Genomic DNA, 25,223 nt, shown 5'->3' on the forward strand with positions numbered 1-25,223 from the left:
ACACGCAGTTTTCTGACGTTCGAACGTCATTGCTTGCTGTCAAGTTCGCGTGGCGAGGTAAACACGAGTTTCTTCTTCTTGTCGCGTTTTGTTGTTCAGTCTGCTTTTTGAGCTGAAACTGTTTCCCGGAATGTTCCCGTTCGCTCCGTAATCTAGTCATCTTTGTAGCGCGCAAACGAAGCAAGAGTTGGAGAATGTTGGTTTCTGAAGTGGTTGCGAAGAGTGCTTAACGATTCTACCCAAAAACGGGGTTTCGAGGTCGCAAAACGAGAAAACGTATTTGGTCACAGCGACATTGCTCTTGGTTCCCCTTGGAAAGTGCGTTTCTAAGGCTAGTGGACGATCGGTGCAAGAAAATAGGGTGCGTTCCACGCACAACATTGTTTTCCGGTGGTAGAAAGATTTTTGCCAACCTTTTCAAGAACAGCAGAAGCGATGACGAAATTTGTGCTAGCCAGACGATGTCTGGTGGATGTGGCTACCGGCACCTTTGGGAAACCATCGCCTTTGATGGCCTCGCAGTTAAAGTGTGCTACGTGGATTAGGCAGTACCGCTCGTGGCCCGCAATCCAGAGCAGCGCCGTCGCTCCAGTCAGCAATGGCCATTCTTACTCCACACAAGCCGATAACCGCAAAGCAGCTGTGAGGGACTTCGACGACGGTGATCGACCTCCGTCTGATCCGGAAGCGGTGCATGCAGATCTTCTGAGGCGGCTAACGAAGCTGTACGACCAGGAGGTGGCCCGGAATCTGATCGTACCCCCGTTCAAGCGGGCGCTTTTGTACGGCCATAAATCAGCGGTTCGCGATCAATTGGGTGATTTCAGTTTCATTCAGCTCTACGAAGCCGTCAAACGTCTCGCGATGCAAATATCGCACCATTGCGGTGAGTGGCAAAAAAAAACAGCAAAACAATGATGCAACCCGAAGTCTGCGCCCATCCGATTTCGCATGTTTTCGAACACTTGTTTCTTTTGTTTTTGAGAAACCGTCACGTTCAAGGTCAATCATGTCTGCTTACTGCTCCGTCGCTCTGTCCGTCAACGGCCATGAACTGGCGCCGGCCGGTCGAAACCGAAAGGAGGCTGCAAAAATGAAGTCACTTTAGCGCATCTAGTATGCCGCATGATGTTTTGCACCAATCATCTGTCATGTCGCTGGTCGGTCCCCGGTTGGCCTTGGAACCGGTTAAGAAAAGGTGTCTGCTCGATGATGTTTGGGTTGCGACGCAATTTTCGAGACACTTTGAACTGTCCTTGGTTGGGAAGCAGCGGAACGGAACACAGCGCGGTGTGAAAAGAGCGCTAGAGATCCCATTTCAATGTTAATGTTTTATTTCCGCTGGCGGAATCGAAGTACTAAATCCACACTCCGTCTAACTCCCGGGCCGTCGCTGCCTGAGATTGTTTGGCATATTTGCAACGCAGCGAAGCAAGGCGAACCGAATGATCCGTCGAGCAAAACAAACCACCTCCCCGCCACTCTAGTATGGGGGAGGACGCTATTTTTAGTAGTAGAAGCGCCATCAGATTTCTGTTTCTTCCCAAACAACGGTGAGCCTGTTGCGGCTCTTATCTCCCTTACCGAGCGGTCGTGTGACGTGCACAAGTCACGGCTTAATCGAGCATTCCGCCCTCTGAACCGAAGCATTCGTTGTTTATGTCTGTGCGTCTGGTGACTCTTAGGCCATTCTTCGGTGATGCTGGTGTTAGCACCGAATAGATGGTGATTTTAAAAGAAGATATCGCCTGATTAAATGCTTTTTATTACCACGCGCAGGTAGTGCATCCCAGTCCCGAGTGGCGTTCCTGTGTCCGAACAATGCAACGTACGTCATCGCCCAGTGGGCCTGCTGGTTTTCGGGACAAATAGGTAAGTGGACGACCGTCAACGTTACCCCGTCACACATTAGGTCGAATCATTTGTCTCCTATCGTCTATTTTCAGCTGTTCCGTTGAACGCAAAATATCCAGCGGACCTGTTGGAGTATTATATTAAAGATTCCGAGGCGTCCCTACTGATCAGTACGCAGGAGTTTCTAGCGCAGGCCGAACCACTGGCCGTAAAGCTTCAAATACCGCTACTTCTGGCAAGCCACGAGTTACTCAATGCGGCGACGCCTTCGACCAGCGGTCAACCGGAAGCGCCAACCGATCGTACAGAGGACATCGTGTCGTATCTTGATCCACGGCGTGAAAATTTACTGCAGCTCAATGGTACGCTCCTGTTGGAAAGCGCTCTCAACGGAGAGTTTTACCGCGATGCGAACGCGTTGATTCTGTACACGTCCGGAACTACCGGCAAACCGAAAGGTGTCGTCCTGAGCTACGCCAATCTTGACGCTCAGCTTGGCGCCCTCACCAATGCGTGGCAGGTAACGGCCGGCGACTCGGTGCTCCACGCACTTCCACTGAACCACGTCCACGGAACGATCAACGCGCTCAACCTGCCACTGTCGGCCGGCGCCAAGTGTGTGATGCTCCCAAAGTTTGACAGCAGCAGCGTGTGGAGCTACTTGCTTAACGTCAACATGACCACCAAGGAGCGAGTGAATGTGTTTATGGGCGTTCCGACGATGTACGGACTGCTGATCCGCGAGTACGAAAGTGTGTTCAGTCGCAACGCCAGAATGTGCGATTACGTGAAAACACACTGCAAGAACAAGATCCGCCTGATGATATCCGGCTCGGCGCCACTGCCGGGCACCATATTTGAGCGTTGGAACGAAATCACGGGTCACCGGTTGCTGGAACGGTATGGGATGACGGAGACAGGCATGTCCATTTCCAATCCGTACGTGCAAGACACCGGAATGCGCCGACGTCGGCAAGGATGCGTCGGAATGCCACTACCGGGTGTAAGCGTACGGATTGTGGATCCAGAGAGTGGCCATAAGCTAACGCTGGAGGGTACGCCAAATGAAGGCCTGTGGGAGGGTGGGAAAGACAGCGGAACGGCGGCTGGTGCACAGCACGCGAATCCGACAGAATCGATTACGGGCCAGCTGTACGTCAAGGGACGCTCAGTGTTTAAGGAGTACTGGAAGAAACCACAGGAAACGGCCAGCGAGTTTGATGCCGAGGGTTGGTTCCGAACCGGTGACACGGCACAGTACGAAGACGGAACGATACGCATTTTGGGCCGCACGTCGGTCGATATTATCAAATCTGGCGGCTTCAAGCTGTCGGCGCTCGAAATCGAAACGGCTCTGCACGAGCATCCCGATACGGGCGATGTTGCTGTGCTGGGCCTTCCGGACGATACCTGGGGACAGCGGGTGGTTGCTGTGATTAGCCTGCGGGACCAGGTGGCTCGCGAGACGTTCAGCATTCCGAAGCTGCTGGTGTGGCTGGAGCAGAAGCTGCCAAAACAGGCCCTCCCGAAGGAGGTTCACGTCGTGGAAACGGTTCCACGCAACGCGATGGGCAAGATCAACAAGAAGCAACTGGCATTGGAGCTGTTTGGCGACAGTGAAACAACTGGCAGTGGCGGTGGCGGTGGCGGTGGCAGTGGCAGTGGTTTACCATAAGTGTCCCTAACGCCGTTCACACACACACACAGAATCGTATTTATGCGTCCTAATAAAAATGACATCCATAATTGTAGAGCACAGAAACGAAGCCGGCTGCCAGAAGCTCGCTAGTCACACTTTACACCAGCGGGGTGGCGAATATTGCTCTATTTGTTTAAACTAAGATAGCTTAAAGAAAACCGAACGTTTGTTATGAATGCCTGCTCCAATCCGAGACAGGAAACACTGGCACAATAACGTTAAAAAAGGGATTGTGGATTATTTCAAACGACATCCGAAGCCGTTTTGCAGGTAGAGCACACCCTTAGGCCGCTGAACGCGTTCAGGTATCTCACAGACCCGTGAGTGGGTTGTTCGCTTAATTTGACATTTTGATGTTTGAAAATTGGTCGGAAAGAGACGATCGATTTGCTGGCTGAGTCACGCGATATTTGCAAACGAAAGTAGATTTTCTCCTCTGTTCCACATTTGTTCGCACTCTCGCTCTCCTTTTGGCGCGTGCAGAGATTGAAAACAATTGAAGAACAATTGTGAACCCAAATAAATACATATTATTGTACAGTACATTTACAGTGTAAATGTACGATTGAGTGAGAGAAAATATAAATACGAGAGAAAAATCTCACGTTCACGCACGGCTCACGAAATGATGTGATTGTGCGCTCTCCGATCAAATGTCATAGGCTGTGCGCGCGAGAGAGAACGAGAGAATGGAGAGAGCAGAGAACGAGGGAAAAGCGAATCGGTCACGATAATTCTCCATCTCGAGTTTAGTTCAGTAGTCCAGAGAATCGTTGCGACTTTTCTGCATTCGCGCGAGCTCCACCGAGCTTTTCGTGTGTCAATTGTCTAATCGTCGAGAGGTTCGCAATAAGCTGGAAACACATCACGATCCCACGGCCAGCGAGGAGAGCGCTGCCGATAGTGATAATAGTGCTGCTGTGCGTTCGTGCAAACTGAACGTCTGAGAATGTGTGTTTGCTGATGGGGAGCCCTGTGAGCGCCGTGTTTGCCCAGTGCTTTAAGCCGAGCTAGGCCCGGAGCGTGTAAGTTGCGGCCGATTCCTTCGCACGGGTCGAATTAGTGACGAAAAGTGAAGAAAAAAGTTATTCGAAGCAAAAGATCACGACAACGACGAACGGCCGCAGTGTTGTGTATGTGCGCTTTACCCGAGCTTGAAGGAAGAAAACGGCGAGTGAAGAACCGAGCGAGCGAAAGAGAGCAAAGCGACGGGGCGTGTGTGTGTGTGTGGATCGAAGTTGAATGTGGTAACCGGAGAGAGAAAGAGATGGGATGCAAGAGAACCGAGAATCGCAGCGACAGAGTGAGAGAGCGTCGGTGTGAAATAACTGGGGAGACCGCGAGTCACACCGAGCGTGAGAAGTGAGAAAGGAGAAAGAGCACGGTCACACAGTAGCAGGCGAGTAGTAGTAGTGTTGGTGCTAGTAGTATCAGCAGCACCAGAAGAGTAGTACTAAGTAACACACAGCAAAAGCTGAAGTAAAAAGGGTGGACACCGAAAATCCACCTGGAGGGCCAGAAAATAATCGGTTCCAGTTTCACCCGATGCGCCAACGGTTAGTTCCCGTGAGGATAAAAGGGTTTCTGTGCTGCTCTGCGAAGCGCCCGTGTCCGTGAATCCGCGGCATGCTGTGAAAGGCTGCTGATTTTCCGTAATCGCTCCATCGAAGCAGGCAGGCAGGCAGTGAGTCAATGCTAATTCGCCCGTTTCTGTCGGTTCATGTTTTCGGAGGTTGTTTGTGTTTCTAGAGCCCGGATCTATATTACTGAATCCCCCCTGGCAGGATGTTGGTCCGACTGGGGGAGTATTGTGTCTGGAAGTAGGTAACACTACTACAGCAACGGCAAGTGGAAGAATTATGTGAACATCTGTGCGCCTGTGTGCTCAACCTGCTAGCCTGTGTGCGTGTGTGTGTCCGCGCCCGTATTCATTGTTGAGTGGGAGTGTTCGAAAACAACAAGGGACTCCCAAAAGTGTGATTGCTTCCTCTTGCCGTCCGAAAGGAGTAGCAAACCATGGCAGACGGGCCGAGCAGGGGGAAGGCAGGCTGTGAAAAAATCGGTTCCATGGCATTGCACGGCAAATTTGTGCACGTTTGTGTGTGTATCTATGTTGGGGCTTAAACTCTTTTTTCTTCCACCGTCGCCCGTCCCGTGGTCCCTGGGCCTGCGTTTCCGTGGCGCGTTCGTAAGAATCGGAAAGTGTGCCCTCCAAATGATTCGGGACCCCGTCTTTCTCCCCCACCCCCGCTTTGTGGCCCGTGGTGTGAAGAGATGATAGGAAGAACAAGAGACAGAGTCTAAACGCACAGTGCACGGGGAGTGAGAGAGAGTGAACTTTATTGCATGTGAGAGCGAAAGCAATAAAACAACTAATCGTTGTGACAGCAGACCGTGCTCACAGTCGTGCCGCTGTCACTGAAGTGCGTTTTCAGTGTCCACGGCACTTTGAATTAGAACATCGAAGAAAGTAAAAAAATAAACCACTGTGTCCTTCAGTGAGTGAAAATTTAGAAAAATGAGCACCAGCGAAAGGACCCAATGAATAAATGCATGTGTGTGCAATTTGGCCAAACACATTCTGGACCATTAACAACGGGGCACGAAAACAATCCCTTTCGAAGCGCTTCTTGTGGCAAAGCCAACCTCCGGAGTAGAGTTTATGCTGGCACATATTGTTTTAAAATATAACCAATTGTTTTTGGGGGAATTCGGTTTTACGAGAAGCGTGTGTCGAAATGTCGCGCGCGGGTATTGTTAAGTGCAGTGGGCGCGTTTGCTAGTGTGTTAGTAGGCGGTGTGCGACCAAAATGTGTAGTCACTGCGCGCCGTGTCGTGGTGTGGTTTGTTACAAAATGTCAAACGGGACCCCGACGACGAGGCCGTGAAAACCTCGAATTGCGTTGGGTGCATTTTTCCTCATTGTACGCTTCTTTTCGAATAAATCTAGCGATTCGTGACCTTCTACCCGACTTTTTCCAGAATACTAGCGCACACAGTGGGCTGTGAAGACAACAACAACATTGGCACCCGAAAAGCATTGAAAAAATTGTTCTCGTCCTTGCAGGCAACCCAGTCCCCAGTAAGCAAAAGAGGCAGCTGCTAATATTCCAAGTCCTCTGGGTGGCGGGCGATAATCTGCAGCACCGTGTCTGTATAAATCTTCTTCTTATGCACAGCGTGCGTGTGTGTGTGTGTGATTCTTGTGAGTGTTTCCTGATAAATCGTCCAAGACGAGGATAAGCCTTTTATTGTGTTGTTAATTGAAAAGTGACTAGCCGAAGTGTGAATAAGTTCGTGAAACTGGTGAGCGTTTACAGAATCTACCAACCATCGGGGAGTCGTTTCGGTCGATCGCAGTAGGCAGTTTGCCGCGAATGCTGTTCCGGCCGCTCGCCGGCAAGCCCGTGCGTCAAGCCAACTGTTCAATGGGAACAGCCCACCCGCTAGCATCCTGAATTCCTGGGCTCTAGCAAGAAAGGGTAACATTCTACATTTTTCAGCTTTTACTTCTGCTCCGTTTGGCCTCAGTGTATCCAATGGTCAATCAAGGGCGTTTGAGTTTGAGTTTTTGTTTGACCTAAGAGTTGGTAACAGATAAGTTCCTAAAAAAAGAATCGATTCGTTGGCCTATCGCGCTCGTTGTGGTGCGGTGCCCTTGGTTTCAGAATGCTAGGCGGGATAACACAGGAGGATAAACTAATAGTTACACGCTCGCTGGCGGGTATCGGGTAGTGAGAGAGAACCTTTGGTGTGTGTGGTACGTTGACCTTCTGGAAATCGAAATTGTCCTCGGTCTGTCGCTACGTTTCTCGGAGAAAAATTTGTTCTAAATCGATGCTACTGTCAACAAAGTGCTGTTCCTATTGTTTCCGATGGATGCTCCTAGGGGTCAACACGACAGAAAGGGGGTGGTGTGACTTCACTTGGGGCGAGCTAAAACTTCGGTTTTTGGTCAGTGTCGGTGCTCCTTCCATGATTTGCCAGCTTCGCTCAGCCTCTCCTGCGAAGCACGGTCGCCTGTGGCCTAATCTCTCGTATCCGGGCAGCCGTGTCTCTCGTGTTGACCTCGCGGACGTGAATATGACAGTCCGATGGTTACTTTGATTTTGTAATAATTCGAACGTCCCTTCAATAGTTGCCCGCTGGGGGTCCTGTAACTGTTTTCGCATCGTCAACACCACACGAGAACTTCGGTGGTGTCAGAAGAAAGGTTGCCCGTGTCCCTTTTTTCTCTGTTTTTCCAATCCGGATGGCGTGAGAGAGTGCCACCGTCGTGCAATTGCCGAGAGCTTTCCATATGTTGCTGTGTTGCTCGACGGCAAAATAGTGAGCAAATCGCTTTCGCTCTTCCAGCTTTCGCTCTCGGCAAAATCGCTGGCACGATTATTGCACTCTTCACGGGGTAGTAGTGTGTCACTGTCAAACTGTGCCTTCGCACACTCCATCTTGATCTTTCCGCGCTGCACACGCGTGATGGGAAATAATTTGATCGCATGCTTGGATGAGTGGTGGAGAGTGGCTTCTTATAGTAACTGTTTGGTTCTCTGCACAAAACGCACTTTATCGCTCCCAAATTGTGGGGGGGCTCCTTCTCACGTGTGAGTGTACACTCTTTGGTTATCTCATCTCACCGTGAACGGGTACTACACGGTTCTACGGACGTATAGATGTTTTCAGAAGCAGCCACCGAGGTGCGATATCTTTGCTCTAGAGTATACAAACGCTCTCACTCTTACACACACACACACAGGCGTACGCGGCTTCGTGTGAGTCACCCACAGCAACAGCGTACGCGCGTCCACACGAAACACATGCACGCAGAGTGAGAAGCGGCTCGCGGGGACGAAATGAAAACGAATCGGATGCCGACACCGGGACTCAACTTACTTGTGACGCGATTCAGCGCACTTGATGGAACATAAAAACCCTGAAGATTGTGAGGAAAGGCAGTGCAAGCGGTGTCCTTTTGGTGTCCACTTGGCGATCGACCGATCGCACGGACGCAAATCGATCGAATAATTCAGGATGTCCCTCCATGCATCGGGCAAGTGATCGGCTGTTAATGGAGGCGCCCGGTCGTTGATGGGAAAACCGTTTCTTGAATGCTTCCTTTCAATGTAAACTGTTGGTTTGGTGCCTACGGCATACCGTTATTTCTATTTTAATAATTAACTCCAAAATTGTTTGAAAATGTCCGGCGCGGGAAGTGAGTTAAAGGGGAGATAACCCTCTCCGGGGCTTTGGCAGAGGACGTTCTCTGTGCTCTCTTTGTGCTTTGTCCACCAGTGTTCCTGGTTCCGTTGTCCTTTATCGTGCACGCTTTCATTCGAATCTAAAAATAGAGCGATTGTTTCCGAAAGTCACCCTGCCAGCGACTGACCCCGCACAGAAATTATGTCAACCAAAAGTTGTTACTGTTTTCCTTGCAAAGTCTTATACAATGTCGTTGGGCCAGCAACCTTTCAGTGGGTTCACGGTTCCCCAGCTATTTAGTGGAACCCCGCATCGGTTAACACATTAAAGGACCGATCTTTCGTTTGCGGGAGATTTACGGAACGAGTAAGTTCGGTGTAGCCTGCGTTTGGTCGTTTTCCCGGTCCTTATCCCGTGTCGGGTTAAAAAAACATCTGGTTACCCCAAATTGGGTCTCCCTTCGCGCCCATACGACGCTAACGCTGTGAGTTTTCTCTCTCACGAAGAGACTCCAACGAGGTCGGCGCTTTTGTGCGTGTCACTGCTAAGCGGCTACCTGTGAGCATAGGGAGCGCCGCCCCCGGAGGACGACACATCGAGAATTGAGTACTCCCACGCGCGGAGGAGGAGACCCTTGCGAGAGAAGGTCAAAAGATACAGGTGGGTGGGTGTTGGAGGCTTTTTTTCGGCTCGGGTGAGCGCCGCGCCGGGGCTGACGATAAAAGTTATCGTGCCCCGCCGCGGCCGCAGGGTTCATCGTCATCGTTGTTGCGTTGCGTCGGTGACGGTGACGTAACGTAACAATAGATGGCCGGGTCGGGGCGGGGACTTTACCGCTGCTTCGCGTCGGCGGGGTCGGCATGTTTATTTTTGGTCTACTCCTTGTCGGGCTTTCGGGGTAGGGATGGCAAAAAAAGTGGGAGCTGTCCTCTGACCATAAACGGGAAGCAATGGTTCAATCAACTGCAAAAGCAGACACACTGTGTCCCGGTCCCGGTCCCGGTGCAAGGCGTGTTTAGCTATGCAATTTCTAACAATTTCCAAGGAAACAGGAAGACATGCCTTTTATTGGCCCAGGTTAAGTGCACGTTAAAGGATTTCCGTGCTTCGCTAAATGACTGCCACCTGTTCGATCATTTCATGGTCCCAAATATGTTTACAATTATTTATCAGCAACTCCCGATGGAGCTGCCTGGTGCCTCGTGAATCGAGGGCGTGTACGTCAACCACATGTTTTGCTTTGCCCTGAAATTACCCCAAAACAAGCATAAAGTAGTGAGCGAGCAAACAATGCAGCGACACGCATCGAGAAAGTGAACGCCATTTGCGAAAAATCGTTGATCGTTGATGCCACACTCCAAGTAGCGCGACATTCAACGATCACACATTTGAATTACAAACGACCAACCGCACTGAAACGATGACCGCAGTGAAGAAAGCAACGAAACGTTTAATTCTCCACTGGCGGCGGGCGGACCGTTGGGGTTCGCTAGAATTAAGCAGTCCGGTCACATAATCGTCGGTCACAATCCATTCGCCCCGCGCCCGCAGCTCGTGATCGTCGTAGGCGTTCCCTAACCACAGCGACTGCGACTGTGTTTTGATGACGATCATCGGCGAAGCGCGATGAATGAATGAAGTTTGCCTGGCCAGGATTTTGTGTGTCGTCCATGTCCGGCAGTCTAGAAATCGTTCAACCGAGCTCGATCGATACGCACTCTGGTTGGCTGGCGTCGCTGACCAACGATTGTTTGCCTATCGAAGGTAATCGTTCGCCGCCGCGAACGGCGGGGCCAGTTGATTGGTCATTGGGAATGGAAAAAAATAATTCCGGCGTGGCGACGGCGCTAATGGCGCTTCATGCCCTGCCTGCCTCCGTCGTGTGGAATGTTTTGTGCCCAAGCCACAATGTCTGAGTTGGTGAAAGGGCCGACGACGACGACGACACAATAATCATGCCCACGACGCCACCGGACACAATTGTCCGTCACAGAATGGCGAGGAAATTTTCTAAACAATCATCCGCAATTATCATCATTCCGTCGGTGCCTCTCGAATGTCGGTTCTTACACCTGCGAATGAATGTGGCCAAAATGTGTGGCCGTTTCGGCTGTGTACGGCTGCACCCTCTTGCAACGCGTTGCGTGACTTAACTTGTTCACAGTGTGCGCCACGCTGCATATCGTTGTCTTGTTGACCGTTTCCGAAGTCAATCAGCGGTAAATGAGGTCAAATCAATGATCATCACGGCTCGGGGGACCGCGGCAAGGCCAGATACGACGACGACGACGCACGGTGCACGACGATCACTAAGATCGCGTCCACACAGAGACAGGACAGTGTTAGACAAGAGAGAGGGCCCCAGAGAGACACACTGTTCGGGGAAAGTGTCCCGCGAGAATAAGGAACCGCCGGAGGGGGCAACCTTTTTTGCTCCAAACCGGATGGAATCATTTCGATCGACGACGGTGCTGCTCGTGGTAGAAAACGCTCGATCGCGCCTGGGAAGTAATTTCTGATCGGGAGGGGAAACGGGGAAAAAGGGGGCACCGAGTGCTTCATAATCACGGACACGCGCTCCAACATCATTGTGCCATTGATTCAGCGAACACATTTTCTCACACGATGCATTATCGCAGTTACGCGAGGGGCACACTCTGGTATTAGCGGCCGGGGAGCTACGATGCTAGGCGCACTGACACCGAGACTTGAGCGATGGCCGATTTTAAGACCCTCTTTAGCTAGTAAAAGATGGTTTGCAATTGCTTCCAACCGTTAGACCCGATTTTTAGTTGGTGGTCAAAAATCGGAGTCCTCCAACGATCGCCTCATCATGCCTCCAAGGATCGCGGTTCCGGTTGATCGGAACCGCGAGCGATCGAGCCATGGGGGGAGAAGCGGTGGGTGCGAATTTTTTAATGACCCGTTTGCGTCTGACCGGGTGCGAGCTGGTCAATCGGAATGAGGATCGCCCGCCCGGGAGGGGGGGATAGCGATCGCTCGCAGTAGTTCAGGCGCGCCTTGTGTCTAATATGTGCGTGACTTGAATTGTGTCTCGAAGTGCGAAGCGTTTGTACACAGTCATCAATAACAGCGTATCTCTTTTCTCTTCCAGAGAGTATCCGGGGCGTGTAGTAGTCGTTCGCTAGTATCGGTCGCTACCGCCACTGGATGTGGTACGACCGAGCTGACTCCGTTGGGCACTAACTACTACTACAGCTGCTGCTGCTGCTGCTGCTCCGTAAACCGCCCGAAGCCCGAAAGAGCAGGAGTCCAGGAGTCCAGCCGGAGGCGAGAGCGCGTAACTGGCCAGTACAGGGCAGTCCGAACCGATTGTCGAAACCGATTGCAACCGTCTCTGACCGTCTGCGGTAGCCATGTGAACAGAGATAACAGGCGCTGCGTGGGGACGGCTCTATATTAAGAACACTAACGCGCTTGCCGCGCTGCAACGCGCGGTGGACGCAGAGGCGGACGGGGACGGTGCGCGCGCGGAGCACTCTGTTGCACAATACGCTCCGGATGTACGCTAGACGCGAGTGGTAGCGCGACGCAGAAGACGACACAAAATATTGAACACCGCGCTGACGCCAAAGATCGGAACGGAACGACGAGTGTTTGTAACGGGCTGCGCGTGTAACGACGAGCACACAACGCGAGGACAGCGAACCGGGACAGGCGAAGGCTGGGCAGAGCAGGGGTTCCAGGGAACGCTCGCATCCCATCGCTAGACGCTGGCTCGCAACGGTGAAGCCCGGGGGGCCGAGTCTCCCGATACGTCACCGGAAGGCGGCGCCACCTGCTGGTGGGCTCCGTGGTCAGCAATGGGTTGCTTTGGTTCGGCCGGATCGAAACAGTCGGACTCGAACAGCTCCGAGGACACGAAAAGTCAGAAACGACGCAGCGATGCCATCACGCGGCAACTGCAGAAGGACAAACAAGTAAGTGACGGCCACCCTTTGGGGCCACCATGTCGGCTGTGCGTTCTAACATGTTCGCTCTCTTACAGGTGTACAGAGCCACTCATAGACTTCTTCTACTCGGTGCCGGCGAGTCCGGCAAGTCCACCATTGTAAAGCAAATGAGAATACTGCACGTGAACGGGTTTTCCGACAGCGAGCGGAAGCAAAAGATAGAGGACATCAAGAAGAATATTCGCGATGCAATTTTGGTAAGTATCTGGCGCGGTGACCACTTCGGTCCTCTGTTTTCTGAACGGACAACCTCGACCTCTCTCTCTCACTCGCGCGCGACCGGCTGCAGACAATTACCGGTGCAATGAGCACGCTGACACCGCCTATTCAATTAGAGAAACCGGAAAATCAGGCCCGAGTAGACTACATTCAGGATTATGCGTCAGGTAAGGCGGGGCGCCACCACGGGGCACTTTGGTCCACACGGCGGCGTAGCCTCACGTTGCGTTTCTCGTTCTAGGCCCCGATTTCAATTATCCACCGGAGTTCTACGAGCATACCGAGGAGCTGTGGAAAGATCGCGGAGTGCAGCAAACATACGAGCGATCGAATGAGTATCAATTAATCGATTGTGCTAAATAGTAAGTAATGGGCGGCGATGGCCGGCGACGGCCACCGCGTCGTGTGGCCTTTGAGCCGCAGGCCTCGCGCTGCTGTCACTCACCATTAACCCGATACATTGATGCGATATTTTCCGTTCCCGGTTTTGCGTCGTTGCAGCTTTCTGGACCGTGTTAGTGAAATCAAGCAGCCTAACTATACTCCAACCGAGCAAGATATCCTTAGATGTCGTGTGCTAACCTCCGGTATATTCGAAACTAGGTTTCAGGTTGATAAAGTAAACTTCCAGTAAGTAGAATGCGCGACCGAGAACCGGGCACTCCATGTTTTAATGCACTTCTTTCCCACTTCTTGTTCAGCATGTTCGACGTTGGTGGTCAGCGTGACGAGCGGCGTAAGTGGATCCAATGTTTCAACGATGTCACAGCAATCATCTTCGTGACGGCGTGCTCTAGTTATAATATGGTCCTGCGTGAAGATCCAACCCAGAACCGGCTACGAGAGTCACTGGATCTGTTTAAAAGTATTTGGAATAATCGGTAATTGACGAAAGCGGGCGACCGGCACACTCGGTGCAAGTGCTTCCGCTAACTTCTTCCCGGTGCCTTTTTCTTCTTCCCGAACAGATGGTTAAGGACCATATCCGTTATATTGTTTCTAAACAAGCAGGACTTGCTTGCGGAAAAGATAAAGGCAGGCAAAAGTAAACTGTCCGACTACTTCGGCGAGTTCAATCGTTACCAAACGCCAGGTATGAAGTCGAAGCCTTGCGGGGACACTCTGTTTCATCCAGTCTGGGTTTCACTATCTCTCTCTCTTCTATTTCTGCAGCTGACGCTGTCTGTGAAGTGGGTGAAGATCCAGAAGTGATTAGAGCGAAATATTTTATAAGAGACGAGTTTTTGGTGAGTGCGCCAGCGAGATACGATTGTGAGGGGAGGGTGATCTTACTCTATCTAATGCCCCGTTCTTTCATCGCGTTCCCAACCGTGTGCAGCGTATATCAACGGCGAGTGGTGACGGCAAGCATTACTGCTATCCACATTTTACTTGTGCGGTAGACACGGAAAACATCAAGAGAGTTTTCAACGATTGTCGGGACATCATTCAGCGGATGCATCTGCGGCAGTATGAGTTGTTATAGGTAAGCTGTGGCCGGCTCCCCTCAACCGGTCGGACTGTCACCCAGTTATCCGAACCCTTCTCACTCTCTCTCTGTCTCTGCTTGCAGATATACTTAATGATTTCGATTCAACAAACACTTGGTCGTCTCATTTTAGTTGTGTCTACCGTGAAACAAATATCAAACCTAGCCAAACTATACTAATTTTATAATAAAACCAATGTTTGATTAGGAATTAATCAAAGAAAAAAAGGAAACCACGCAACACACAAACCACACACACACACACACACACAAATATAAAACATTCAGCCTCTCAAACGTACAATGTCCCGATACCCACACACACACGTACTCACTAGTTCACGGATTAACACACTAAGAACACGCGTGCGTGAGAGCAAACGAGGAACGGAGGAGGATCATATTCGACTGTATAATACGGGTGTACCGGCGAAGGACAACGGAGCAGAAGCCACAGAACAGGCGAATAAGGATCAGCGCCTGGACTGAGAGTTTAGACAATGGAATAACGGGCGAAGGACGGAGAGCGTACAGCGCAGATATAAACAAAGCAACAACTGCCGTCAAAAAGCGCAAAAGTTAGTTATGAAACCGAAAACGACCCATTTCAACATCTGCGGGAGACGCGATCGATCGTCGGACGGAACCGATCACTAGAAAACGTCCATTAGCCGTCATCGTCGTTTTCTCTATTCGTGTGTTACCGCCGGCTAAATAAGAGGTTGTGTGTGTGTTGCAACAGAGTGTGTGCGGAATGATGGTGCATCGTGTGCAGTGAAACGGAAGCAGGATATGGCAGAGTAGAGAGAGTTTTTGGGGCAAGATATGTGCGTGTGTGTGGGCGTGTGCATTCCCAAACGTAGTATGGCCAAAGGCCACGCTTAAAGTCGCGTGAACGATAGAGGGACGTGCGCAGAGCATGGCAGGCAGGCAGTTACGGAACGGAATGATGGCGGATGGCGCACTGCCCTGCTGGATCCTAGTTTTGGAGCACACTTTGATGATGGAATTTCAGTATTCGTTCCATTTTTAGTTAGCTTCACACGGACACACACACACCGACACCGTCACGTTTGTGAAGAAGTATGTGCTACGTTTCAAGGGTGTGTGCACCATATTGTTTTAGCTTTCCCTCCCCCGGAAAAGGAATTGTTTATTCATATGTTCCAATAGACACACACACACACACACACTGTGTTGGCCATTCTAAATCCGCAACAACAGTAAATGTGTGTTACGTTACCTTTTGGTTTGGCGTAGTTGGCGGTGCATAAGATAAAAATCGGTTTTCCATACGATTCAACCGGTTCGATCGATTCTCGACGCGGCGTCTCGACGATGGTTGTCGCCCCTTTTGGTTGGCTCTTAACAGCAGCCGATCATGTCACATTGATAATTCCTGCGTTTTGGCAAGCATTATATGGTGTTATTAGTTATTATTTTGCTTCGCAATCTACCTCAATGTGACATGGTTTATGTTTCTTTTCCGCAACGTGTATATGCGTGATAGGGAGGAAGGATATGGAATTGTAGCAAAATATGTAGTTAAATTCTCTTTGCTCGCTTCTCGGACTGGCTGATCGGAACGTTCGCGAAAGGGTGATCGTCTTGAATGATGGCAGCTAGGATAGCATTGTTGGTGTGTGTGTGTGTGCGTAATTAGTCAAAATGATACACTAGATAAAAGCATTATATTTTCGCGATTTATTCAGCGTAAATGTAGATGAAGCATTTGCGCGCAATTGGACGAACGGCCGCAAAATTATCTCCGGTGCTATGTGGCCCGGGTTTGTGCTGCAGTGTGCTGATTCTGAACCATTCTGCTGCGAATGATTGTTTTGTCGCTAACGCGCGCCGGTCTTTCCCACCGTGCCGTACTTCTTATGCATTTTTTTCTGTAGCAGCAGCGTGTTTTGAATCTCTCGGATCAGTTGCGGAAAATGGCCACATGACCGCGGCGGGGTGGCTTGCTAAAATCGGCGATCGAAGAGGCTCCAGAGTGCTCGTAGTGGGGCGAGCTCTGTAGCAACTAGCCTACTAGCGCCTGTGTTTGATCAGACTCAAAACCGTGGCGCATGGTTGGACGCAACAACGGTGGTGTTAGTGTAAAATGTATTTGTGAATGTGACAAACACAGTGATGATGTGGCGTAGAGGAAATCAGAAACGAAACCGTAAAAAACAAACAACAACAAACAAAACCATAGCATTACAAAACAAAAGCAAACAAGACGAAACACACACAACACACAACTTATAAGCGGATTCAGAATCAGATGGCAATTTTGTATAGCTTTATCGATGGCATAGACAACAAACAAGAGCGAACACAAATATCCGAGCGGACAAATGATAGTCAAAGTGAATGATGTTTAATATAAATGTTACACAGTAGTCAACTAAAACAAAAACCGTAAAGGAAGGCGAAACAGGCGACAGTGGAGGTGCAGAGGGCAGCGAAGATAAGCGATAGAGCGAGTGCCGGCCATTTTGCGGTGTGTGTGTGTGTGTGTGTGTTGTAGCGCGCAAATTCATTCAAAGCCCACGGGCGCGGCTTTTCGTTGGTAGGGTTAGGTTTGGATTTACACCGAATTTTCGAAACGCTTCCAACACTTAAGTTCCAAATCACCAAATCGCGTAAAAGCACTAGGAAAAGGAAAAAGCCACAGACCGCACCGCACCGCTGATCGAAATTGCATATTTTCTTGAATGAATTGGCGATCTCCACAATCCACGCGAGGTAGATGAAACGTGGATTGTACGTAGCTCTTGGCTCCTCCCAAGGGGGGGTGTAAGTAACAAGTGTACCACCGAGGCTCCTGTTGTTACCGTTTTTTTGTTTTTCTGGTCAACACAAAATCTATGCTCTCGTCGCTTATGAGCTGAAGCAATGAAGCGAATACAAGCCGGGAAGGAGCGAGAATCAGTAACCGGAAAACGATAAGCAAGCAAAACTAACCAACTTTACAAAATTAAAATTAAACCATGATATGGACACACCGAAAATGGCGGGAACACCTTTTCCCCAGTGGACGCGTCAGCACACGAGGCAGCAGAAAAGGCGTGTGGCGTAATAAGCATAAAACATAAGAAAGAATGTGTGTGAACAACAAACTAGCAGCGGAGTACCAAACAAACCACTTTGTAAATAGTAATGTCTTCTCTCCACTGCTCCACGGAACACGGGCATCACGGGCTGTTGTCCCACGAATGAAGCCAAGCATGAACATTCAAGCAAACACACAAAACCTGCGCATACGTTACGCACCTTATTACCAAAATTACTTGACACACGGCACCGTGCGATCTTTTGTGCGCTGCCGGCATTTGTTTTGTTTTGTTTCTATTGTTGTTTATTATGCTGTTTTTTGTTGATTGTTTGCAGACCAGAGTCCGCACAAAGCCGTTCCTCTCGAATTACGAATTAAATACGCTCGTTGTACGAGGAAAAGTTGATTTCGAATGATTTTTGAACGCGCTCTCGCCGCGAATGTTTCGTTTTGGCACTGCGCAACATTGTGCAGCCGGCATGTTGTTTTGGTTTGCTATTTCGGCACCGTTTTGTTGCTTACTTTTAGTTAGACGCGAGGTCCTGACGATCAGATCGCGAAGCGGTAGGATGAAGATCGATTTGTGGATCGATGACGCTAGAGAGAGCGGTGGATGGAAGATGCGTGGATGTGTGCGGTTACTGTTGTTATTTATTTTATTGCTATTGCTATATGGAAATCAAGATCACGTACACACACACAAACACGAACGAATGAAACAAACCAGTCACATATGCAAATCATACTACACACACACATTGCTCCGTATACTAGCAAACAATATACAATCGCCTCGTTTAAGGACATACTTAAACTAAATCACCAAACATGAAGAAACCATGCGAAGAAGATGATCAAGAGAGAGAGAGAGAGAGAGAGAGAGAGAGAGAGAGAGAGAGAGAGAGAGAGAGATAGAGAAAGAGAGTAAAGTAAAAGAATCCCATTTACAGTGAAATAAAAAATATATGTCGTTATACATACGTATACATGCGCACGCATATGTGTGTTTTGTATATATGCAGCTATTGTGTATATACGAACATGTGTATGTGTAGTGTAGTCTATATATGTATATAATTATATATATTTAGCAAAGTCAACACAGGAGAAACAGCAAATGCAAAAGATGTACTCTATTTTTTGTTCCAAATTCATTGTTCTCGTGTAAAGATTCCGATTCTGCCGATTTCATAGTACCAGCACCCACCACCTTAGTACCTTTCTTCTGTGCTGTGCTAGTCAATTTGGCCCCACTGGACAGTCTTTTCAGGGTCCTCGCGTAGTGTACCGGCTCTTGTGAAACCCGCGAAAGCGAACAAATGATCGAGTGATCTAAATATTGCACCCTACTACTACTAAGTACGCGCGCGTTTCATCCGTGGAGCATTAGAATTCGCTACCACTACCAGACACACACACACACACTACAGATAGCCGTTGGATCGCGTGCAATATTCCACAACATGATGGTGATGGTTGCACATGTAGCATCATAAAGCCCGGGCGCGCAACCGAAGCGCAAGGAGTAAGATAACAATCCACCAACCCCACAACACACAACCACATTCAGGCGCACTTACTCGATAGGACTCTTGCTGATGCTGTCGTTTAACCCCCGTGGCTCCTTCTAGAGGAACAATGTTTCAGTTTTGGTCTTACGTTCAGTGTCGCGCCTGCAACTAACGGCGAAAGGCGGCGGCGGAAAGAGCATAAGTGGTAGTAATAAAAGGTAAGATCACGCTAAGATCACCACAGGACGCGTGTGTGTGTTGAACCACAGCACACACCTCTCTCCTAGGGGGCAATTCTCCGGTGTTGAGAATAATCGAACAAAGTAGGCTAACTTGGCTGCGAAGGCGCCGCGCTGTAGGAGCTATAGGAGTAAGTGTAGACAAGATAGTGCTCGCGTGTGTGGGACCGCACACACGTGCGCAAACGAGTGTTCATCCGCAACAGATTGATATAAATGCATAAACTATCTGCAAGAAGAAGCTGAACCGAGAACCGAGAAATATGAACAAGCTGCAAGCTGCATCGCGAAAACAATGGCGCACGGTGGGGAGATAGTAGTAACAAAACAGAATCACTTTGAGCAAAAATGCGCGCGCAAGTGTATAACTCTTTTATATAGCTGTATAGAAAAAGAACATAACAGAAACACCGCTCCACAAGGTAGAAAGCAAGTGAAAGCGGCCGAGGTAAAGTAAAACGATTGATGTACGATAAAAAGGGCAAACGATTCAAATGGGGGGAAAAAAAGTGGGGAAACGTGAGGTTTGCTGAAACGAACGACGCGGTGTGTGGTAGAGCAGAAACTGGCAAAGTTGGTAATGTTAAACTACACACACCAACACACACAGCACAGCATAAGTAAAATAAAAGAATTATAGCAAGAACAAAACACTACACCCGGGTGTGCAATCAATGAGGCGGGCGGAGATCACAAAAGACAGCGGAAGCCGCGCGAGAGCCATCACACCGAAGCAAATAGTCATACTCTACCATCGTGTACCGTAGTGGAACCAGCTGGTGGAACACGAACAGTCGCACAAAGAAAAAGCAACAAAATCGAGAACAAAAACCTAGACAAAACGAGAAAAAAAACACATGATTAAAACAGAATATGGCAAAACAAAAAGTAAACAAAACAGAACTAAAAGAGCCGTTAAACGAGAGATCGAGCCGACAAAACCAGTTGGAGGCAAAACAAATGATACCAACCAAAACTACCAACAAATCATAAACACACTCTAGTGGCGAGCTCTGGCCGATCTCGGCTTCCCCTCTCAAAGAAAGGCGGCGATACGGAAACTGTGGAATAATAAGAAACTGTGTAACGAGAAACTTTGAAGAAATTAAAACCAAGAAACCAATAGAATATGTGAAAAATAAAGCAGATAAAAAGTTTAACCAACCAACTGTCCTTTCCTTTTAACCCTTGACGACGTGAGCAGTGAGCCGCTGTCACCGAACTCGTTTACAGCGGCTCTAACGTGAGACACTCACTTTTGACATCACCAGGTTGTTTATTTTTAAGAGAGCCCTTCGGACACTCATTGTTATGAAACTGCCGCGACTATTGGTTCGAAGACGGTTTTGTGCAAATGTTGTTCCGCAGCTTACGACCGGTACTAGCTTGTCGGTACGGGCGGCTAGGGGTGGGATGTGGCAAGCAGTACCCGCGCCACTATGGCAGCCAAGCTAACATCAGTAAAGACACGATCGATCTGTACCGCCAGCAGTACGTGCGCGACTCGTGGACGAATCTTACGCCGAAGGTGCTCTCACATCTGGACCGGAACTTGCACCTGAAACGGCACCACCCGCTGTCGATCGTGCGGGAGAAAATAGTGAAATACTTCTACGGAGCGTACCTGAGCCCCCGCGGAAACCCACTGTTCAGTGTGTACGACAACCTAAGCCCGGTCGTGTCGGTGGAGCAAAACTTTGACCATCTGCTAATACCCGAGAACCACCCGAGCCGGGCCAAGAGTGATTGTTACTACGTCAACAAGGACTACTTGCTGCGGGCGCACACGACCGCCCACCAGGTGGAGCTGATTCAGGCGGGACTGGACAACTTTCTGATCGTCGGCGACGTGTACCGGCGCGATGAAATCGACGCCACACACTACCCCGTGTTCCACCAACTGGACGCCGTTCGGATCGTCCACCAGGACAAGCTGTTCGAGCGGAATCCGGAGCTGAAAATCTTGGAAACGCGCTTCAAGACGCACCTGGCCAACGGGAGGCCCGACACGGGCACCAGCAGCCCGCTGGCCGATTGTATCGATCAGCACAAACAGCCGTGCCACACGCTGGAGGCCGTGAAGCTGACGGAGCACGAAATGAAGAAGCTTCTGGTCGGGTTGGTGCAAAAGTTTTTCGGTGAAAACATCGAGTACCGTTGGGTGGACGCATACTTTCCCTTCACGCAGCCCTCGTGGGAGCTCGAAATATTCTTCAACGGCAACTGGCTCGAGATTCTCGGTTGTGGAATTACGCGCAACGAAATTTTGGAACGGGCCGGCGTCCACAACTCGATTGCTTTCGCCTTTGGGTTGGGCCTGGAGCGGTTAGCCATGATACTGTTTGATATCCCGGACATCCGGCTGTTCTGGAGCACCGACAGTGGATTCCTGAACCAATTCCGCGACGATCGCATCGTCAAGTATCGGCCCGTTTCATTGTACCCGCAGTGTAGCAACGATTTGTCGTTCTGGCTTCCGGAAGGGATGTCGGCGGACCAGTTCTCACTAAACGACTTCTACGATACGGTGCGGACCGTTGGGGGTGATATTATCGAACAGGTACGAGCTCGAGCACAAGCATGTTGGGGCCGTTTTGGGAATGAATGTCGAATTTTTCTGTATTGCAGGTAACACTGATCGATCGCTTCACGCACCCAAAGTCGGGCAAAAGTAGCCTTTGCTTCCGGATCGTTTATCGGCACATGGAGCGCACATTGACGCAGGCCGAAGTGAACGCAGTGCACTCCAAAATCGGTGCCGAACTAGTAGAAGCTTACAACGTTGTTGTACGATAAAGACAATTTAAATGTGAAGCAAGTATTTTTTTCTTCTGTAGTGATTCGCGTGAAAATATTGAGAATACTTTCGGACGAAGTAACGGCTAGTTTCTGGGGCCAATGGTTACTACAAAAACATGCCAAAAACGTTTACAGTGTACAGTGACAGTTGGGAGCGGCGAGTGAAAGAGACGCAAGTAATCTCCGAGTCACCGTGCGAGTGATGGCAAACATTGCGTATTTAGTGAGCGCTTAGTTCATTTTACTTCGAGAGCAGCATCGAATCGGCAACCTGTTTACGGCCGCCGGTGAAATAAAAGTTGTCCACAGCTGATCCACCGAAAATAGTGACAAGCCGTGCCGCATGTTGCATTTGCATTCTCCTCCGTGTTGGCTGCGATAGCACAGGCTTCAGTTTAGACAGCAACGCTCCCCGTACCTTTCCCCAACGTAAAAAACACGTCGGCGAAAGGAATCTCGGATCCCATTCACCGAAATCTCAGACTCGCGGCAGTTTCCGGCACGGCTTACTGAAGATCGCCTGAGAGACAACACAACGACCTTCGACAACTTTCGAAAGCAAAATGTCCGACAAGAAACGACCCGTTTATGTCCAGTATGTGCTCGGAGGACTCTCTGGGTAAGTGGGGTTCCATAGTGTACCATTAGAAGTACTAACCACCCGCTGACAGGGGCGGAGTGCGCGATCGCGATCCCTGGTTTTGCTGTAACTTTTAGATCAAGTGAAAACCCAAAAATGGTACGTGAAAACATAAAAGAATGGCGTGTGACCTTGCGCGTAATTGCCGCGTGTGACCGCTAGTGCGTCAATGGGATTGAACGTACGCCCCGCCGCCGTGCGCGTGGAGCATTGTCCTGGTTGCCGCCTGTGTTGCCTTATTTTTGCGCAAATGGTAGCGGAAGACGAAGCCGGCGACGCTCGCGCAGTTTAAATATAGCCACATGGGGCGTAGCATGGCCTACTGCCTTTGACGAAGGTGGTGTCATGCGAGATGCGTTGATGTGACGAAAAGCATTGCCAGCGAGCGCGAGAACTTGAAATATGATCGGAGCCGGGCCCAAGGTCACATCGCGATCATTTCGTCAGCTGATGTGGGCCCCGTGCTGGTCGTTTTGGGCCCACAAAAGGGCCGCCAAATATTGCAAATCAGTTAATCAGGGACACCGCGAAATGGGCAAAGGTTGCACATATCTTATCAGTAATGCTCCGGGGCGTTGCTGCAAAAGTAGATGCTGCAAATTGAGTCCCACGTTGAAAAGATGGTGGGGGAGGGTGTGGCCCAGTTTTCGACACAAATTTCGAAAGGTGATCATGCGTAACGGACCGCAGTCACGGTAATGATGGCTTCCAAAACCTCTTGTTACCATGCCGGGAAACGAGAAAAGTGTCTTGCGTAACACGACCTGTGAATTAGACCGCTCTGGCAACGCATGGAGGGCTATTGACCATGCGTTGATCTCGCTTATAGAATCAATAAGCCAGTTAGCACCACTGCGTCGCTTGGGGCGTCTTGAATTCTGAAGGTTGGTATTTGTAAGTAATTCAGATGGTTTCCGTTTTGTCTTGTCCTCTACTAGCATCGGAGCAACATGCGTTGTCCAACCGTTGGATTTGGTGAAAACCCGTATGCAGATCTCCGGCATGGGCGGAGCGGCCAAGGAGTACAACAACACGTTCGATGCGATCGGCAAAATAGTCCGCCGCGAAGGTCCGCTCGCAATGTACAAAGGGCTGAGCGCGGCAATTATGCGGCAAGCCACCTACACAACGACCCGGCTCGGTGTGTACACGTCACTTAACGATACCTACAAACAGTAAGCATTGGCAACAGATAAGAGCCTTCCGCAAACCCTTTCGCCTCTCATCGGTATGTGCATTTTAGAAAAATGAACAAAACCCCAAATCTGCTGGCGTCGATGGGCATGGGGATGATGGCGGGTGCCGTTGGATCGTTTGTCGGCAATCCCAGCGAGCTGATCTTGATTCGAATGACCGCCGACGGCCGGCTACCGGTAGCGGAACGGCGCAACTATACCGGATTTCTAAACGCCCTGTTCCGTATCGCGAAGGAAGAGAGTGTTGTGTCGCTATGGCGCGGTTGCATACCGACCATGGGCCGTGCCATGGTGGTAAACGCCGCCCAGCTCGCATCGTACTCCCAGGCGAAGGCGTACCTGCTGAGCGCCGAGCTTCTGCAGGAGGGTATCGGGCTACACTTCACTGCCAGTATGTTTTCGGGGTTGATCACCACGGCCGCTTCGCTGCCGGTTGACATTGCCAAGACTAGGTAAGCCACGCTTGGTGTCCCCTCAAATGGTGTCCAACCAATTTCACCGATCCGCCCCGTTTTCCAGAATTCAAAACATGAAGGTAGCACCCGGTGAAGTACCGCCGTACAAGAGCACAATCGACGTCATCGTCAAGGTAACGCGACACGAAGGTTTGTTCGCGCTGTGGAAGGGTTTCACTGCCTACTACGGCCGGCTTGGTCCGCACACGGTGCTTACGTTCATCATTCTGGAGCAGTTGAACGGACTGTACAACAAGCACGTGATGGGCGTCGAGGGTTCCAAGTCTGGACTGTAATCATCCAACCCCTGGGCCGGACCGGGATACAATCCGTCCGGATTCGGATCGGGTTCCGGTCACATCGCGGATCGCACAGCAAGCTGTGCAGCATTTGTTTCGATGGCAATTGTAATTGTATCATTTTGGTTGCTCGTGTTTTTGAATAGTTTTTGTTTCTTGTTTTGCAATGTTCCACCCCCAAGGCCACACGGCGGCACCTGTTGGCCAACACGTATACGGCGGCTGGTAAGCACAATCCCACTCTTCATTCATTTTCGTTTGCTTGTTTTTTGTTGCTTTCGTGGCCGGTTCACGGTTCGAGCGTCCCTGGCCGCCAGCCAAGTGACGCTGACGCTGGCGCCATACCAATCTCGAGCATGACGTGACGCGCAAAATGGTTGGAATGTTCTATCGCGTTTCCGGCCGTGCATTTCGAGAAGATGGAGAGCTTGTGAGAGAGATTGTGACAATATGTGCGGGATAGTTTTAGAAACGTGCAAACGCGCACACAAGTGCAGGGGTTGCCTGTTTTCAGGGAACATTAAACCATTAGCTTTTAGAAGAAAAACTCGTACACAAATACACATATATTTTTCCCCGTTCCGGGCCGGGTAGAGTATAATAG

At 50.1% G+C, this 25,223-nt stretch overlaps 4 protein-coding genes across 4 annotated transcripts; all 4 read left to right on the forward strand.

Annotated features, from left to right (window-relative positions):
* Positions 1 to 366: 366 nt before the first annotated feature.
* LOC128267317 (malonate--CoA ligase ACSF3, mitochondrial) lies at positions 367 to 3,796 on the forward strand. Its single transcript, XM_053004126.1, has 3 exons — positions 367 to 886; positions 1,780 to 1,872; positions 1,947 to 3,796. The coding sequence occupies exons 1-3, from the start codon at positions 436 to 438 to the stop codon at positions 3,527 to 3,529; spliced, it is 2,127 nt and encodes a 708-aa protein (XP_052860086.1). The 5' UTR covers positions 367 to 435; the 3' UTR covers positions 3,530 to 3,796.
* An 8,772-nt stretch (positions 3,797 to 12,568) lies between these two features.
* On the forward strand, positions 12,569 to 14,640 carry LOC128269365 (guanine nucleotide-binding protein G(s) subunit alpha). Its single transcript, XM_053006811.1, has 10 exons — positions 12,569 to 12,690; positions 12,759 to 12,920; positions 13,013 to 13,109; positions 13,184 to 13,304; positions 13,444 to 13,572; positions 13,644 to 13,823; positions 13,911 to 14,035; positions 14,116 to 14,189; positions 14,282 to 14,428; positions 14,516 to 14,640. The coding sequence occupies exons 1-9, from the start codon at positions 12,574 to 12,576 to the stop codon at positions 14,426 to 14,428; spliced, it is 1,152 nt and encodes a 383-aa protein (XP_052862771.1). The 5' UTR covers positions 12,569 to 12,573; the 3' UTR covers positions 14,516 to 14,640.
* A 5,944-nt stretch (positions 14,641 to 20,584) lies between these two features.
* LOC128278417 (probable phenylalanine--tRNA ligase, mitochondrial) lies at positions 20,585 to 22,098 on the forward strand. The gene is made up of 2 exons (XM_053017146.1): positions 20,585 to 21,790; positions 21,859 to 22,098. The coding sequence occupies exons 1-2, from the start codon at positions 20,585 to 20,587 to the stop codon at positions 22,024 to 22,026; spliced, it is 1,374 nt and encodes a 457-aa protein (XP_052873106.1). The 3' UTR covers positions 22,027 to 22,098.
* Positions 22,099 to 22,111: 13 nt separating this feature from the next.
* Positions 22,112 to 25,201, forward strand: LOC128268960 (mitochondrial 2-oxoglutarate/malate carrier protein). Its single transcript, XM_053006279.1, has 4 exons — positions 22,112 to 22,648; positions 23,608 to 23,844; positions 23,913 to 24,317; positions 24,385 to 25,201. The coding sequence occupies exons 1-4, from the start codon at positions 22,593 to 22,595 to the stop codon at positions 24,614 to 24,616; spliced, it is 930 nt and encodes a 309-aa protein (XP_052862239.1). The 5' UTR covers positions 22,112 to 22,592; the 3' UTR covers positions 24,617 to 25,201.
* The last annotated feature ends 22 nt before the right edge of the window (positions 25,202 to 25,223 follow it).

This window comes from Anopheles cruzii, chromosome 2 (genome assembly GCF_943734635.1).
Source record: "Anopheles cruzii chromosome 2, idAnoCruzAS_RS32_06, whole genome shotgun sequence".
Taxonomy (NCBI): Eukaryota; Metazoa; Arthropoda; class Insecta; order Diptera; family Culicidae; genus Anopheles; species Anopheles cruzii.